This window comes from Clinocottus analis, unplaced genomic scaffold (assembly GCF_023055335.1).
Source record: "Clinocottus analis isolate CAN_PGR_092001 unplaced genomic scaffold, fCliAna1.0.p SCAF_155, whole genome shotgun sequence".
NCBI lineage: Eukaryota > Metazoa > Chordata > Actinopteri > Perciformes > Cottidae > Clinocottus > Clinocottus analis.
Window position 1 is genome coordinate 4,827 of NW_027175882.1, and position 16,048 is coordinate 20,874.

A 16,048-nucleotide genomic window follows, 5' to 3' on the forward strand; every position below is an offset into this window, starting at 1 on the left:
CTTTAAAACTGTGAGTTGTGATCCCCTTCAATGAAACCTGAATGTGAAATCTGAAAAGGAGGTGGTGATGTGTTAATGTTAATGTGGTGACAAATGTTTTGTACACGCTTACGTGTAAATACACTGTGACACACTGTTCAATATGGACCGTTATGGTTAAATACATTGGCTGTAGACAAGAAGTGTGTATTCATACTTGTGAAAAGAACTATAATCTCAGGTGAGAGAATATTGCTTTGGGACTCCTGTGACGTATAATATATCATGCCTCCAAAACAAAGTTCAGCGCTGAGAATGTCACACGAAATGTCAAATGTCACCACAGATGTCCCGGTTCACTGTTGAACCTTTCACATCTCACCTTGACGTTTTCAGAACAAATCAACAATCATGTTTTTCATTCCAGCCCTATGAAATCACTGCGAGGAGCAATGAAAGATAAATGGTGTTCATAAAGTATTCATAATGCCCTGTGTTAAAAAAATTAAAAAAAAACATCTCGGGGAAAAAATAAAAACAGCACGAGTTATGTAGGAATTTGAATTCCATGATCAACAAAGACCTGGAGGTTTCCTTAACTTTGCATGCTAATTACCAGTTGGCTGCACAGCAAGAAAATCAAAAGCATTCTGTACACAACCAGAAATATGGCACGACATAAACCAGAGGACACGATCACATCCAGCAAGCCCTGGGACCAGAAGGATATTTACACTGGCAAAAGTTTCTGCTTTCCTAGGGGACCCCTTCTTCACGCGGCAGGTTGAGCCTCACCTCCCCTCCTGCTGCTGTGGAGGCTGAGTAGACTGCGGTGGCGGAAACAGAAGGAGAGCCATTGGTCTCCATGGTGAAGAGCTTGCAGGGTCCTGGTAGGGCCGTATCAGGAGTCTCTTTTTCTGGGCTGGAGGCCCGGGACGAACCTGGGGACGAGGTGGGGCTGAGCTGCACGGCTGTCGTATCCTGCAGCGTGTGCTCGCTGATCTCTATTTCAAACGCTGCCCCACCAGCCAGCCCGCCGTGTCCCATCAGCCCCGCGCCCCTGCCACCCACCTTCGACCTCCGCGAGCTGTGGGGAGGGGGGAGGCGGCTGCACACGCAACAGGCCCCGAAAAAGGAGAAGGCCACCAGCAGAAGGATAGGTCCGATGATGATCGGGGGATTTGCAGAAGGCACCAGCGTGCTGAAGGCGAACGCTCCCACGAGAGTGATGTTGAGTCCAGCCAGCATGATGCATAGGCCGCAGGCACAGCAGAGGGCCGGAGACGGCAGGCCATGAGGGCGAGATTTCCTCCTCGTCTTCTTCTGGGGCTCCTTTTTAGGTACAGGGGTGCCAGTGTTTCCATCAGTGATGACCATGTCTTCTCCTCCAAGCTCTCTCTGTCTTCCAATGTGTTATCAAATCTCCCCGCGGTTCAGTCCAGACTCTTCATAATGGCAATGTTTAAATTCACAGCCAGGGAACATCTTTGTCTGTAAATGTAAATGTAAAAACATGACAGCTGTAAGGGTCTCGTTTTGGATACAGACAGTGAAAATGTGTATCAACGCTGCCTGTGATGATCACAGTGGGCATTTTTAGGGAAGTGTACTTCCTGAGAGACTCTCTGTAACAAGCCCTGAACAAGCATCACTCTGCCCTACTACCCTGATAAATTGCACATTCATTGTGATATAAATCTGATACACTGGCCACTATGCAGGTGAGTGTTAAAGTTGGCTCTAAGTATAGCTGTCGTTTATATCATAGAGACACCAGAAGTCTGTATCATATGCAGGGGAAGGAGAGCTGAAAATACATTTCAATCAACTGGACTATGTTTTAGATATAATTTTGCTTGTTTTGCTCAATTCCAATAAAACAACACACGCGACAACTGAGTTGTATAACTCAGGCAAACATGAACATAAATTGGTGAGCCCATGGGGAATCTGTTGCAATATCACACTGTAAATGAGATGCATGCACCCTGTGACTCTTGCACCACCATATAAAAAAGAAAAGGCATACGTGCTGCTTAATAATTGAGCATGTTTGTTCATAATTGCTACTTATTTGATCTGGACTGTGAAGTAAAATATGTACAATGGCACTGCAGCTGCTTCATTTGTGCCAGCAAGGCCACTGTGTGAATGACATTTCAGTATTTAGTTGCAATCTAATCAACTCATTCAAGAGCATATACAGTGCAAATGAGCAAAAAAGGGTGTGGGGGAAAAGAGTATATTTTTTGTCAATGTGTATGTCAGTAAAATGACCACGAAAGCATCACAAACCGTTCGTTTAATCATGAACTATAGGCTTTGCTTGGAACACATTTCAATTACGCTTACTGCACTGTGTTGTGTCACATTCCTGTGAAATGAACCCGTAACCCCCCCAAAAAAATCATCTTACCCTGAATGTCGAGGTACTGCAGGTCTTTCCATTGTTAATTCAGTAGATTTGCAGCGAGATTGCCGGTCTAATTACCGGGTGTAATTACTGAGAGGCTAGCGCGCGCATCAACACCAAACGAGGGGTTTTCATGCTGCCTCCGTGGCTTCACGCTGCTGAGGGCACTAGTCATGACAGCCGTTCAATCAGTGGCCACGGACACACAGAAGCATCGCGATCCGACCTGCTGAGGACGATACCACGAGGAGAAGCGGGGAAAGATCTCCTAGGTGAGTGAGATGGCATTTCTTCTCAGTTGGCACACAGACGCAACACCGCGCGCTGCTCCTGATGTGGACCGAGACGCACGTAGCACCGGCCAGGTCATCCTGCAACGGGGACGGGGGGAGGGAGGCGGGGGGCCGCCAGTATGTACGCGAGGCGTCTCTCCGGTGGCGGCTGTGGCGTCATTATTGCATTTATTTGATCCGCCGCGTAGGATACCTCCTCTCCATGTGGACCTCTGGATGTGACTCCCCTGTCTCCTCACCCATCCTTTAGTGCTCAACCTCGTGTGTGTGTGTGTGTGTGTGTGTGTGTGTGTGTGTGTGTGTGTGTGTGTGTGTGTGTGTGTGTGTGTGTGTGTGTGTGTGTGTGTGTGTGTGTGTTGGCGCGCGCGCGTGTACGTGTGTGGAGGGAAATATCTTGCCTGTAGCTCACTAGCTCTTCTTTATTTACTTGTTACCTGATTGTTCTCTGAACTCGTTGTGTAGGGGAGTCATACATCAAGTAATGGCTTAATTAGAAATTGATTAAATTTAAATTATACAAATATAAGTAATAAATTATAACAAATTCAGGGTTGACAAGTGGGGGGAAATCTCACTGTTATTACGAATAATTACGGCATTAATAAATAAATAGGCCAACAGGTTGGCAGTTATAAAGATACAATAGGCATGTTACAAAAATCTGTAATTAAATTATGAATAAAGGGTTCAGAAGTTCAAAGGTCGAACTGTCTTTCTAATGATTTAAAGAGGGACCACTGGAGAAGGTTAAACACCACCTGGCAACCCAGATTCTGTCTAAGGGCTGGTGTTAATAAAGCATTGCCTCTTACCTCTTCAGTTTTGTTTGCTGAGACCTTTTATGCAGCTTATGATTTGCATCCTGACCATTGAAATGTAATTTACATCTATTGCATTGGGACATTCTCGCGGGATGGAAACCTCAAAATAAATCTCTTTAAAGTAGCTCTTTAACAAGCAAGTAACCATATATGTTCATTTTCTTCACAAAGTATTTTAATGAGTGCACTATAAATTGTTATAAAAGAAAATATATTTACATGATCCTCTTGGTAATTCAGAAAATGTGGGGTTCAGTTTGTGATTTGGTGAACTGGCCCTTTAAATGTTTTCAGTTCTGATTTTGAGGTTGTTCACACCTTCTGGTTTTCATTCTAGATTTTATTCAGGCGTGTTTAATTGCTAATCCCTTTATCCCGCTCTGGATGAGGTGCAATTAGGCGTTTGTTATGTGTCCCTCCACTGTTAAACCTCACACACAGCCACAGAGCAATTGTGATTTGAGGCCTGAGATGGAGACTGCCGCCTGTCATCAAGGCCCCACAAGACGTCTCTGGCTACTGTTGCTGACAAAACTCTTCCTCGCAGCACACCACAGTTTTTTTTTTCTCGTCAGAGCACAGCGTCCTTCCCCATGCAGCAGCCAGTCTGCCTGTGCTGTCCTAAATATCAATGCTTTATGTTTCACTGCAGGGGTGCAGCTCAGTGTGCGCATGCAATCGGACGTAGCAGATTGTGTGTCAAGCTGTCTGCACGCGTGTATCCAATTTGTTTTAGCTTGTGAAAATACAAGCAGGGGAGCTCGAGCCGAATCCTGTACGAGTCCCACGTCACATAACAGCCGCTACCGCTTTTTAATTGGTGGCTGAGAACATTGTGAGATGCTGAGATGAGCCGCACACAAGTGGGACTACTGGGCTTAATTTGTTCCGCTCATCTGCAGGAAGTTTTGGAAATACTTCTCAAACAATCACATTTGGATCTTTAAAGGAATTTATTAGGCCACACAAGTAATGGCATGAGATTAATTCAACAAACAAGGAAGTTCAGCCACAATTCCACAGAAAAACATTATCTTTTGTCCCAGCTTTGAAAGCCACTCGATGAAAAGGATTTAGCAGGGAAGTGAGATAATATTGGTCATCCAGGTCATATGATGACATCATGGCAGGTCTTGATCAGACGGTGGCTGCTTCAGTTTCCGTCTAGATAAGATGTCTGGCATGTCTGAAGATGTCCTGCAACACATCAGAGCATGACTCGCGTCAGGGAGGGTGTTGTGTTGTGTCTGATGAAGCAAAACTGAAACACCTCGAGCCAAACTAGAAGATTAGACTAAAAGTATTTGTCTGTCTTTGTTATGTCCTCCCTCAGTTTGTGACAATACCTATTTGATGTTATTTTTCCTCCAAGTCGTCTAAAAATGTAACCGATAGTTGAAGGAAATTAATAAAATAAACATGACTGACATGATTGTCCCACATAGTTAGTGTCTCTCTGGATCCTGACGCTGAAGTAACCAGTAAGAAAACTAACATTGGCATTGCTAAGTCTTAATAGCTACATTTTGTCAAGGTAAACTCATCTCATGGCAAAAAAAAAAACGTTACCGGCATATCACAAAAAGAGCAACATTGAATACAATTAATAAGCCATCAAATCAATCAATCTCACGCCTTGCATGTGACTGCCTCAAACCCCAAATTGACTCTGAGAGATGAAAGCAGACGCACACATCTAAACCATCTAGGTCAAATTCCTGCACGACTTTGAAGTCTCCGTCTGGCAGGGCATCATGATCTCATTACAGGGAACTAAAAGCATGACCACAACATTATCCTCGAAATATCTCTGTCACTCTAGTAAGTTCAAGTGATTGTTCCTCGTCATGGGGGCAGTTGAGTGTTAACACTCAGCTTTATGGGCCAGAAAATGTCTCACTAAAAGTCTTTGAGGTTTCAGTTCATTCATTTTGGGGCATTTACATTGGGGCAAAACAATCCCGCACTATTGGTTGACTGATGACATAAAAACAATAATCTGGTGTCAAAACATTCTAAAGTTGAAGAATATCAGGGATGAATGCAGTGATTAGATTATGTTGAGGTTAATGATCTGAGGAAGAAGAACTCCTCAGTTAGGGTGACATCATGGTCTTTGTAACACATGATGTACCTGCCCTTCATGCTCATTGTTTCCTTTCTTGCATTTTAGGAATATTGTCCACATACCCCTCTTCTGGGTTGGTCTCAGCTGTCGGCCCACCCTCCACGAAGGTTCCCATTCGACTCTTAGAGCGCTCCAGATTTAGCTGACTCTGGGTCCCTGTCGAGAGCACATGCATCAATTCAAGTCAATGTTATTTATACATGCCTCTTTTCAGATGTCTAGACCATACTCAATGTACACAGACCACAGGAGGTCTCTCCAGGAGAGCAGGTCAACACGCTGAAAATATGCAATGTAACAGTCCGACAGCTGTATCGTATTATAAAGGCAAGTGAGAAAAAAATGTAAGGGAGAAAACACACACACACACGCAGACACACACACAGATACTTAGATTGTCTATTATGTGGTTACATGTATGAATCTGTCTTCGTCACATAAAAACAGATCAACAAAAATAAGTCATACGAGCATGCATAAGCAACTGTAGCTTCCAAAAGATCTCGTAAAAAAGAGAAGGAGAAATTGCCAGCTCACAGTTTATTGCTAATAACGCCTGACCAACTTTTTTTCTTTTTCAACAGTGTAATTTAACAGGAACATTTGGGTTTGAAAATAATTTGGGATACATGTGTTTCCTGTTCAAACAGTAAATCTGTTTTTTACATGATATTCCGGGAATTAGTTCAAGAGTTAATGCTGGATTATAAATGGTGTTGCCTGAGTATAGAATAAAATAATATTAAGAAATATGTATTGTTTATACAAAGCCAGTGTGATGAAACAAATAAATCTCTTTGAGTAATGACCATGGGGAGATACTTTACATGCTTCTCTTAAATCTCTAAAATGAACTTAAACACAATTTAGACTTACAAATCACGCAGGTCTTCTTTTCAAGATGTATTTTCTTGTGTAATCACAGTACATTACTGTTATATGTGGTCCTGGATTTTCCGGTGAACTAACATTCGTAGAGAAAGCAGCACAGTACATCTTTTCTTTCACATCTTTCCTCGATCTCATAATGTTTTCCATCTGGGTCAATAAAAGGTGGTTATGAAAGAAAAAAACATGTAATTTTCTCTCTATCCTCCCCCCTCTCTCTTCTTCCCTCTCTCTATCTCTTTCTTGCTCTCCTTTTCGTTTTCTTTTTACTATTCAACTGCACCCCATGCGACATTAGTAAGATGATTGATGCTCTGCAATAACCACCCAGACCCAACTTCTTTCTCGTTGGTATTAATCAGCTCTGCAGAGTGCAGACATGCAGGTAGCAGATTCACTCTCAATACTGGACACAAACATGGCAGCTCGCTACTGAGGAGCAAACTGGAAAACATGTCAGTTAAAGTTATGTATGTGGTTGGCTGCCTTGCTGTTGAAATAGCAAGCAAAAGGCTCCACATCACTCACCTTCTCTTCTTAGAGTCTCCACAGGTTGATCGGGAGCGGGATTGGCAGTCGTTGGGTGCACTCTGAAGTTCCCTGGGTTATTAAGACAAGAGGCAAAACAAAGTGTGACTTTAAATATCTTTAAAAGTTTGTTTAAATTGAATGTTCAAATCAAACGACATACCAAAGGATGGAAGTATGTGGTTGAGGTTCAGCCAGGCTTTTATAAAGGGGTAGATGGATATGAGCAGGCCTGGGAAGCAGACAGCATAACCAAATTGATGAATCACACATGAACCCTGCTTGTATTATCCACTGTTGGTAGGACAAATGAGAAGTAAGAACAGATTCAAATGCTACAGTGTGAGTATTTGTCACAATCGGGGCTTCAAAAGAAAGGATAGGTAATCAAAGAAAATAAAAAATTGGGACAGAAACAAAACCAGGAGTGGAGGAAAAATGTTGTGTACAGCGCAGGCCCAAAAGACAATGTCATTATGAAGGGATATCTAATTTAATTGCATGTGAGGCACACCAGAGGGTAGATAGAGCAGCTCTTTATATAAGTTGCGACGTCACAACAATGAGAGCCTTTGATGAAATAGCCTTCAAATTATTTTTAGTGTACCAGATACAACGTGTGATGTTTCATCCCTGTTCGGCTCAAAGTATACATTAATATCTGAACCGCGGGGCTTGTGTGCCTCTCAGTGGCGCTCCGCTCCCATTCAACAGTTATTGATTTCCCTTATAAGCCACAAGAGTTGACATTAAACCCTGGCAAGTCCCAAGGGCGTCTGTGACGAGCATGCATGTGCTTAAAATGTCATGAAACTGCAGAAGGAGTGAAAGGAATCTGTCAAGAACACTCCGTTCACACTCATTAGTCAGCCTATGTGTCGGAGGAGGCATCAAGGCGCATCAGCCCCAAAACACATAATTAGATGCTACTTAGTCTGCGAATGTCTCCGACAAGCTTCTGTGCTCAGTTCTGATTTGCCAAAACTCTTGTGCACATTAAATCACAAATAAATTATTGAAAGCTGATTAAATCAACAATGGGAATAGGTTCACCATTAACTATGCATGCTGATGTTGTCGTGGTCGGATCGAAAGCCCTGCTCTTTACTCTCTCCCTTTCTCGCTCTTTCATTTTGGCACTGGCACTCCTCAGGCTCTCAGTTGGTTCCAGTTACACGGTTGTATCGAGCGATCACATGGTATCTTTTTCAAGAGCGGTAGAGGGGGGAAATGTCACAGGAAAATAACTTTCACTATTTTGGGATTTAAAAAAAGGATTTCTCAGTTTGGCCGTTGGGTTTGAATGTGTCCTCCTCGAGCCAGACAACACTCTGTAGAACATACGTTTTACTTCCTTATTGTTTGGGGTCTCACAGATCCCACAGATCCCACTGTTGCATATGAAAAGATAAGGATCAATGCTGTGTACCATCTTTCTCTTAACTCTGACCTAATTAAAGCACAACATCGTAAAAAATTCCCAAGTGTCACTTTTCTTTTTGTCACAACCTAAACTAGCATATTCAATGAAGGTTATAACACATTATTACATTGTTAATATGGGGCATGCATGGACAAATATGTAATCCTTTTGTTTTCCGATAAATCATTTATCGGAAAAATGTGGAGTAGGTTTTCTTACATTGTGAGTAACCTCTTACAATCTACCTGCACGCGGATTAAGGGTAAATGATTGGTTTTGAATAATGGTATTATGGTGAGAATTACAATTAGTATTTAACCAGGTATCGCAGAGGGGGTCTCTAAGACTACAAACAGACGTATCAGACTTTTTACACAGAGGTCTCTAAAAGGTCAACATGATGTATGTGTAAGTCTCTTATAAGTAAGAAAAGGCATAAAGTACCAGGGTGTTTAATTATGTTTCTTTAATGACTAATATTTGGTCACACGACTTCACGTATTGAGCAATAAAGACAATCAATGACTTAATAATGATTAAATATCTTTCCCAACATGGTGCCATAGTGCCTAAAAACTTCCACACACACTCACCGAGGCCTCCCGCTCCCAGGAAGATCCCTCCGACAGCATCAGCGTCACACTCCCTGGACACCCCAATGATGATGCAGCCCGCCACAATGCTGAGCAAGGCTGATCCCACCCGTAGCCCGTGGTACTGCCCAATGCTGACAGGGTTCATTCAGCAGGTGGAGGCCCTCCCACCTGCTCCTCAAACCCACACACACAAACAGTGAACAGTCTCAATACTAAATGCTCTGCTTCAAGCCCTCGCTGCCACATTCACCTTCACTGACATCTGCACGGGCCTCTTTCACTCCCTCCGACACAGAAACACTTTCTCTGGCAGAGCCTCCATCTCCGTTCCCCAAAGCTCAAGAACGTCTCATGCATCTTTAAAGACGGAGCTCTGGTTTCCATTGCCACCGAAAATTAGAAAAGCTTGGGCCACTTGCTGTTATGACAGCGAAGAAATAAAGCGCACAAGGACAGAAGTATAACAAGAGAAAGGGAGATGGAGAGAGAGAGAGAGAGAGAGAGAGAGAGAGAGAGAGAGAGAGAGAGAGAGAGAGAGAGAGAGAGAGAGAGAGAAAATGGCCACAATTAGAGAGAAGGAGTTAGAGTATGTTTTACTTGTGTGCTTTGTCTGTGAGCTTGAAGGGAATATGTAATGAATGGTTCAGAGAGTCCTGTACAGTGGGGGCCCGAGGCCATCCTCAAAGGCATGCAGTTGCCATAGGAATAGCATATCCATGGCAACAGAGGGAAAAGGAGGGTAAGCAGGATTAATGCTGGTGAAAAGGATAACAAATGAACTTAGTGGTGAGAAAGAGAAACACTTTTCCCGTTTGGCAACTCTATGTGAAGTCTATATGTCTACATCTATTATCAATCAATGTGTGTGTCTGTGTGTGTGTGTGCGTGCGTGCGTGTGCGTGCGTGCGTGTGTGTGTGTGTGTGTGTGTGTGTGTGTGTGTGTGTGTGTGTGTGCGCGCATTTACAACTCTATGTTTATTACATACATTGCAGGTCATTGTTATTCATTTATGTAGCAGTAGAAGACACTATTGGAGGCTGCAACTCTGTACGTTCAGTCACATTCAGTTTTTGATACTGAAAAAACATGCGTTGGCCGTGTTGTTGATACTCTGCTCCGCGCTGTGTCTGACGCAGGAAGAGACGGGGAAAGTATGGAAAAGAGAGGGAGAGGAAGGGGAGGAGCTCAACTCAAAACTGCTCCACTGCGCCACTAGTGGCCAAAGCTATATTACATCGGCGGATTTCAGCACCGCCATAGAGAATGAATGGGGGCTCTGTTTCGGGCATTGAGCTAAATAATCCCGGGATGCCGTTAGTTCTCTCTCCGTTTTTTTGGACGTTACGTGTAAGTCATTTAAATGAATAAAAATGACCTGAAATATAATGAGGATTAGTGTTGAAATGTTCTTGATCACAAAGCTATAAAGTTAGTCGTGTTTCTCCAGTGTTGTTTAAGCTTCATTTGAGTCACGTGAACGCGCATAGACGTGCACGCTGAGTGACGTTACTTCAAGGTGCATGTAGTAGTAGTAGTAGTAGTAGTAGTAGTAGTAGTAGTAGTAGTAGTAGTAATAGTAGTACATTATCTAGATAATGTACTACTACTACTACTACTACTACTACTACTACTACTACTACTACTACTACTACTACAACATTATGTACATAATGTACATTAACTGCTCTACATTATGTGACAGAAAGAGTTACGAATGAGGTACTCGTTAGTTATCAGATTAAGGTTATCATACAACATATACCTAACTAATAACGGATGGTGTGTTATTATTGATTATCAAACTACCAGCATATTAAAACGAGTGTAAGTAAATATACTTAATGTTTGTTTTGATGCTAAATTTTAATACTTTTTTTGACTGCAGTACTTGTTAAAGAATATTTATACCATGTAAACAAAGCAACAAAAGCATAATTACATATATTTATTTGACCTATCCATGTGTTTGTGTGTCACTATGGGCTCTATTTTCAGTATTTACTGTCCCTGTTGTGATTAATACATATAGATGTAATAGATATAGACGCTTCACTCTTCAAAGATGAAGGACAGCAGGAGGATGACTCTGCATCTTCATGTAAAGAAACACTGTCCTGCAGGGATGAAGATGCTCTACCTCCAGAAGAACAAACTCAGCTATTACCTCCAGAAGAACAAACCCAGCTATTACCTCCAGAAGAACAAACCCAGCTCCACTTCCAGAAGAACAAACCCAGCTCCACTTCCAGAAGAATAAACCCAGCTCCACTTCCAGAAGAACAAACCCAGCTTCACCTCCAGAAGAAGCTGCATCACATCTGGTTCCTCTCTGGTGATGACACAAGCATCACCTGCTCCTGCTGAAGCCAGGGTGAGTCTGCTGTCCTAATTGTTTGACAGAAAGATGTCATACACATCCATACACACACACGTCCATCTTACACACTTCCATTATATTAGTGGGGATTTAATTCTTACAAGCCAAAGTACAAGAAGATATGTATTTATTTACATTGTAATTATTGTCTGTTGCATCAGTGATTGAGTTGAAGATGAAGAGAGTGATGCAGAGTATCTCTCCTTGCGGGCAGCATGTGCAGAGCTGTGAGTAAACATGAGGTGTCTTTTAGTTCTTTGTTTCTAGATGAAGATTCTAAATAATTTACAGTTCTGCTCATTTCCTCGACCGACAACACTGGACCATGAGCTCTTCTTCCACATGAAGCAGGACTTCATCATCCTGTCTCATGTTGACATGTTCTGGTCATGTGTGTGTTCTACCTCTAGTCCTCTGACTTGATGACATGACTTGATCCCAGCTGTGATGAGGGTACATATCAGTCTTTGTTTTTCCTTATGCCCCTTTTATAGGAACATGATGTGTATGTGTCTATATATATATATATATATATATATATATATATATATAGAGAGAGAGAGAGAGAGAGAGAGAGAGAGAGAGAGAGAGAGAGAGAGAGAGTCAAGTAGTCACAATCACTTTAAGTGCAGCTGACACTGAGTTATAAAAGTTTGAAAATAATGAATATAAGATTTGTTTCCGCCTTGTTATGGGTGACGATCATTCTTTATCTCTATGGAACGTCTCTCCACCGTTGGTTCAAACTTTTCTGTTTGAAGTTCTTCATGTCCTCTTGTATGTGAGTCTCTTCTCTAGCTTCACCCACTGACACTAACCTAACTAACCACTGAGGATATTTCCACCTCACACAAGGTTTTCAGTCTCAAGCTCAGAATTAGAGCTGCACCAACAGCAGAAACACAGCCACACAGGAAGAGACCACGTCCCACTGCTGAACTCATGCTCACAGCGGAGAGACGACATGGAGTTCACGGCGCTCTGCATCCGACTCTGTGAGTACTGACATGTGTTTATGAGTGGACCAGTTATTTTGTTTAACAGACCTTCCAGACACAACATGTGGATGCAATTAACACGTCTCAGCGGTGTTAAGCTCTTCTTCTTTGTGTCTCCAGCTCTGAATGTCTTATTCCTGCTCTGTGCACCTGATCAGAGAGTTGGTGAGTACCAGCTGGTTGCTCACCAACTTGTTCTCCTGTGATTTTAGTGAACTGGAATGACGTCGTTTTTATTGTGTTTGATGTGCAGATTGATTTCAGATCTATATTCCACCAGTTTACAAATCAACAACACAAACATCTATGTTTTGTCTCAGGTTCAGTGTTTCTTCATGTCGTCGCAGACAGACTGCAGTTCTTTGAATATGAGACTGTGACTTTCCGTTGTGAGGAGCTCAAAGGAGAAGAGCTGTCATGTAGGTCTCCTGCTAAGATAGACCCAACGGGGTCCTCCTGCTCCATTCAACATGCTTTCCCAGAAGACAGTGGAGAGTACTGGTGTGAGACCGGAGCAGTGAGGAGCAACAGCATCAACATCACTGTCACTGGTACGTCTGCATTAATAGAACACGTTGTCATTAAAACGCCACGACTGTAACGTGGACATCAAACGCGTGTCTTCCAGCCGGCTCGGTGATCCTGGAGAGTCCCGTCCTTCCTGCGGCGGAGGGAGACGACGTCGCTCTGCGCTGCAGGAACAAGACGACGTCCTCCGACCTCACGGCTGATTTCTATAAAGACGGCGTCTTCATCGCGAGCGGCTCCGCGGGAAACATCTCCATCTTCAATGTCTCTAAGTCTGATGAAGGACTCTACAGGTGCAGCATCTCTGACGCTGGAGACTCACAAGAGAGCCGGATAACCGTCAGAGGTAAATGTTTCACAGCAATGTTTCACAATAATATATACACTACCGTTCAAAAGTTTGGGGTCACTTAGAAATGTCCTTCTTTTTCAAAGAAAAGTACTGTTTTTTTCAATGAAAGTAACATTAAATGAATCAGAAGTACACTCTATACATTGATAATGTAGTCAATGACTATTCTAAGTGAAACGTCTGGTTTTTAATGAAATATCTACATAGGTGGAAAGAGACTCATTTCCAGCAGTGATCACTCCACTGTTGTAATGGTACATTGTGTTTGCTAAAAGCCTTAGAAGACTAGTCGATGAGTAGAAAACCCTTGAAACTCTTGTGCAATGATGTTAGCACAGCTGAAAACAGTTCTGCTGGTGAGAGAAGCTATAAAACTGGCTTTCCTTTGAGCCAGTTGAGTATCAGGAGCATCACATTTGTGGGTTCGATTATACTCTCAAAATGGCCAGAAAAAAAGAACTTTCATGTAAAACTCGCCAGTCTATTCTTGTTCTTAGAAATTAAGGCCATGTGAGAACGTGTGAAGAAACTAAAAATGTGTCTGGGTGACCCCAAACTTTTCAACGGTAATTGTTAGCGTGTATCAATTATTGGAAGCCTGGTGTAGCCTCCTCCTTGACCAGGTCAACCAACTAACGTCGGGGTCACCAAATTGTTAGCGTGTATCAATTATTGGAAGCCTGGTGTAGCCTTCAGGAGAATTCAGCCCGACAACTTCTCTCGTTCTCGTAATTCATTTCCTCGATCACAGGTAAAGTATCAAGCGCTGCAGTTGCAAAAGCAGGGAGTCGTCCAGTCAACGCAGGTTGACCGTCTAAAACAACACCCCGAATAACCGGAAGTTCGGCTCTTACACGGTTTTCCGGCATCAACATATCATAAGCAAATTAACATTTCATTGGCTCTAACCTGTCGAGAGGAGGAGAATCCCGTGTTCTCATCTTTTCTCACAGAAAGGGACGTGCAACGTCCAGTCTGCTTCTCTAGTGTCAATATATTGATAAACAGGTGTGAGTGTTGAGGAGTGCAGGTGTGTGACTAAAGTTCCCTTGAGAACAGAACATTTCTAGACACAACTACAGCTGCATAGCTGTGTTGTACTGACCTCACTAACCTAACCTGAACTTCACTAAACATGAATATGAAAAGCATCTACAGAAATTTTAGATTTATTTTTATCATAGTGTATATGTGATATAATTAGCATAAATCCTTCTCTCCTTGATTTCACTGAAGAGACGAGACCTCCCCCCTCCAGCCCGTCCTCCTCCAGTCCTTCACCATGGATCGTTGTGACCTCTCTCTTCATGGTTCTGCTGTTGGTGGTCGGACTTCTTCACTTTGGCAAAGATTATTGCCAAAGAGGTGCGGAAACATTTCACTGAGAACTTTGATGATGAGAAGCGCTCACAGCTACTGTACTCTGCAGGTGACGAGTCTGACCTTGTGTTCCTGCTGCTTAGTGTCGGGAGATGATTATTTAGTGTTCAACCATATTAAAAACATACTATTAAAAAAATAATATCATGTTGGGTTTATTAATAACTGAAGAACAAATTGAGCGAAACAAGTATACATTGCGTTATTCCAGTTAGGTGGCACAAGTACAACGTTTTGTATATTCATATTACATCATATTCAATGGTACATATCATGAGCTGTGAAGATGTGAAGTTACATTTGGAAATGCTAATGTCCTCATGCAGCCGTCCTCTGAGCTCTCTAGTGAACTAAAATACCTGAGTCTATTTTTATGAAGTATCTGTTCATTATTACGGTTTTACAGTTAAACTGACTGCTTCGTTCATGTCTGTTCATGTGTGTGAGAACAACACTCAGAGCTGCTTCTGCTTTTAAACACAACCACTGTGGTCAGCGTCTCACTTCATAGTAACGCATCGCTTCATTTGAAGCAGATACACTCAGTGTGTGGTTAACGCTCTATTATTACCAGTAGATGAGATCATTGAACTAGTTAGCCCTCAACAGTGTGTTCACAAAGCCAAGATCACAAGATAAAATAATCCATTATTAATCCCTCAGTGGGTAAATTACCGCATTACTGCAGCATTGCTCATAAATAAAGATAACAATCAAGTAATATAAATGAAGTAATAAAACCAACTAAAAAATAGTAAGAAGAATGTTAAATCTAGAGATGGAATAAAAATAAGAATGTGTATAAAAGTACTTAAACGTAATGGATATTGCACGTCATGAGTGCTTCTCCTAAAAGATTGAGTCCAGCATGCAACAAAGATCTCAAGCAGCAAATATCTGTATAGAAACAGTGTTTCACTGGCCTGCAGCGAGGAGAGGTGCAGTATTAGGATGTATACTCGTAACCAAGCAAGATGCTAAACAAGAGAGGCACCCAACCTTAAACACACAGTCACATGTATGGCGTCATAGTAGACGTCAAACACTCTAATAAATAGGTTTATATGAACACACACTTTAACATGCAAACGCATTTATGGACATAACCATCTTTTTCAATTCTAATTGTGTAAACAGTCATCGGATTCCACCCGTCAATACATGAATCAATGTAATGTAACTTAACAAACTGAACTTGTCCTGCAGCATTGCTCTTCCTGTCCACATTAACACCTGGAGCAGCTGTGGATCCAGCAGGTGAGTTACCTGCATCAGGATGCTGATGGATCTGTCATCCTATACTTGGTATCCCACATATGTAACATTTTATAATTATATTTATT

At 42.2% G+C, this 16,048-nt stretch overlaps 3 protein-coding genes across 8 annotated transcripts; 1 reads left to right on the forward strand and 2 right to left on the reverse strand.

Moving 5' to 3' along the window:
- Positions 1–735: 735 nt before the first annotated feature.
- Positions 736–3,059, reverse strand: LOC137786135 (transmembrane protein 275-like). The gene is made up of 2 exons (XM_068577780.1): positions 2,396–3,059; positions 736–1,470 (listed from the first exon to the last, which is right to left on the reverse strand). Exon 2 carries the CDS (start codon positions 1,354–1,356, stop codon positions 736–738), a length of 621 nt encoding a protein of 206 aa, XP_068433881.1. The 5' UTR covers positions 1,357–1,470; positions 2,396–3,059.
- Positions 3,060–4,491: 1,432 nt separating this feature from the next.
- Positions 4,492–9,541, reverse strand: LOC137786136 (kinocilin-like). The gene is made up of 5 exons (XM_068577781.1): positions 9,067–9,541; positions 7,214–7,282; positions 7,051–7,122; positions 5,697–5,790; positions 4,492–4,703 (listed from the first exon to the last, which is right to left on the reverse strand). The coding sequence occupies exons 1-5, from the start codon at positions 9,212–9,214 to the stop codon at positions 4,628–4,630; spliced, it is 459 nt and encodes a 152-aa protein (XP_068433882.1). The 5' UTR covers positions 9,215–9,541; the 3' UTR covers positions 4,492–4,627.
- Positions 9,542–9,760: 219 nt separating this feature from the next.
- On the forward strand, positions 9,761–14,804 carry LOC137786137 (low affinity immunoglobulin gamma Fc region receptor III-A-like). Of its 6 annotated transcripts, none has more exons than XM_068577786.1 (9): positions 9,761–9,855; positions 11,191–11,441; positions 11,609–11,674; positions 11,739–11,900; positions 12,303–12,442; positions 12,566–12,610; positions 12,766–12,996; positions 13,074–13,319; positions 14,562–14,804. In XM_068577786.1, exons 5-9 carry the CDS (start codon positions 12,412–12,414, stop codon positions 14,708–14,710), a joined length of 702 nt encoding a protein of 233 aa, XP_068433887.1. In that variant the 5' UTR covers positions 9,761–9,855; positions 11,191–11,441; positions 11,609–11,674; positions 11,739–11,900; positions 12,303–12,411; the 3' UTR covers positions 14,711–14,804. The 6 variants fall into 6 exon arrangements, with proteins under 6 accessions (XP_068433887.1, XP_068433888.1, XP_068433889.1 ...); XM_068577787.1 differs by having other exon boundaries at positions 11,796–11,900; XM_068577788.1 differs by having other exon boundaries at positions 11,858–11,900.
- The last annotated feature ends 1,244 nt before the right edge of the window (positions 14,805–16,048 follow it).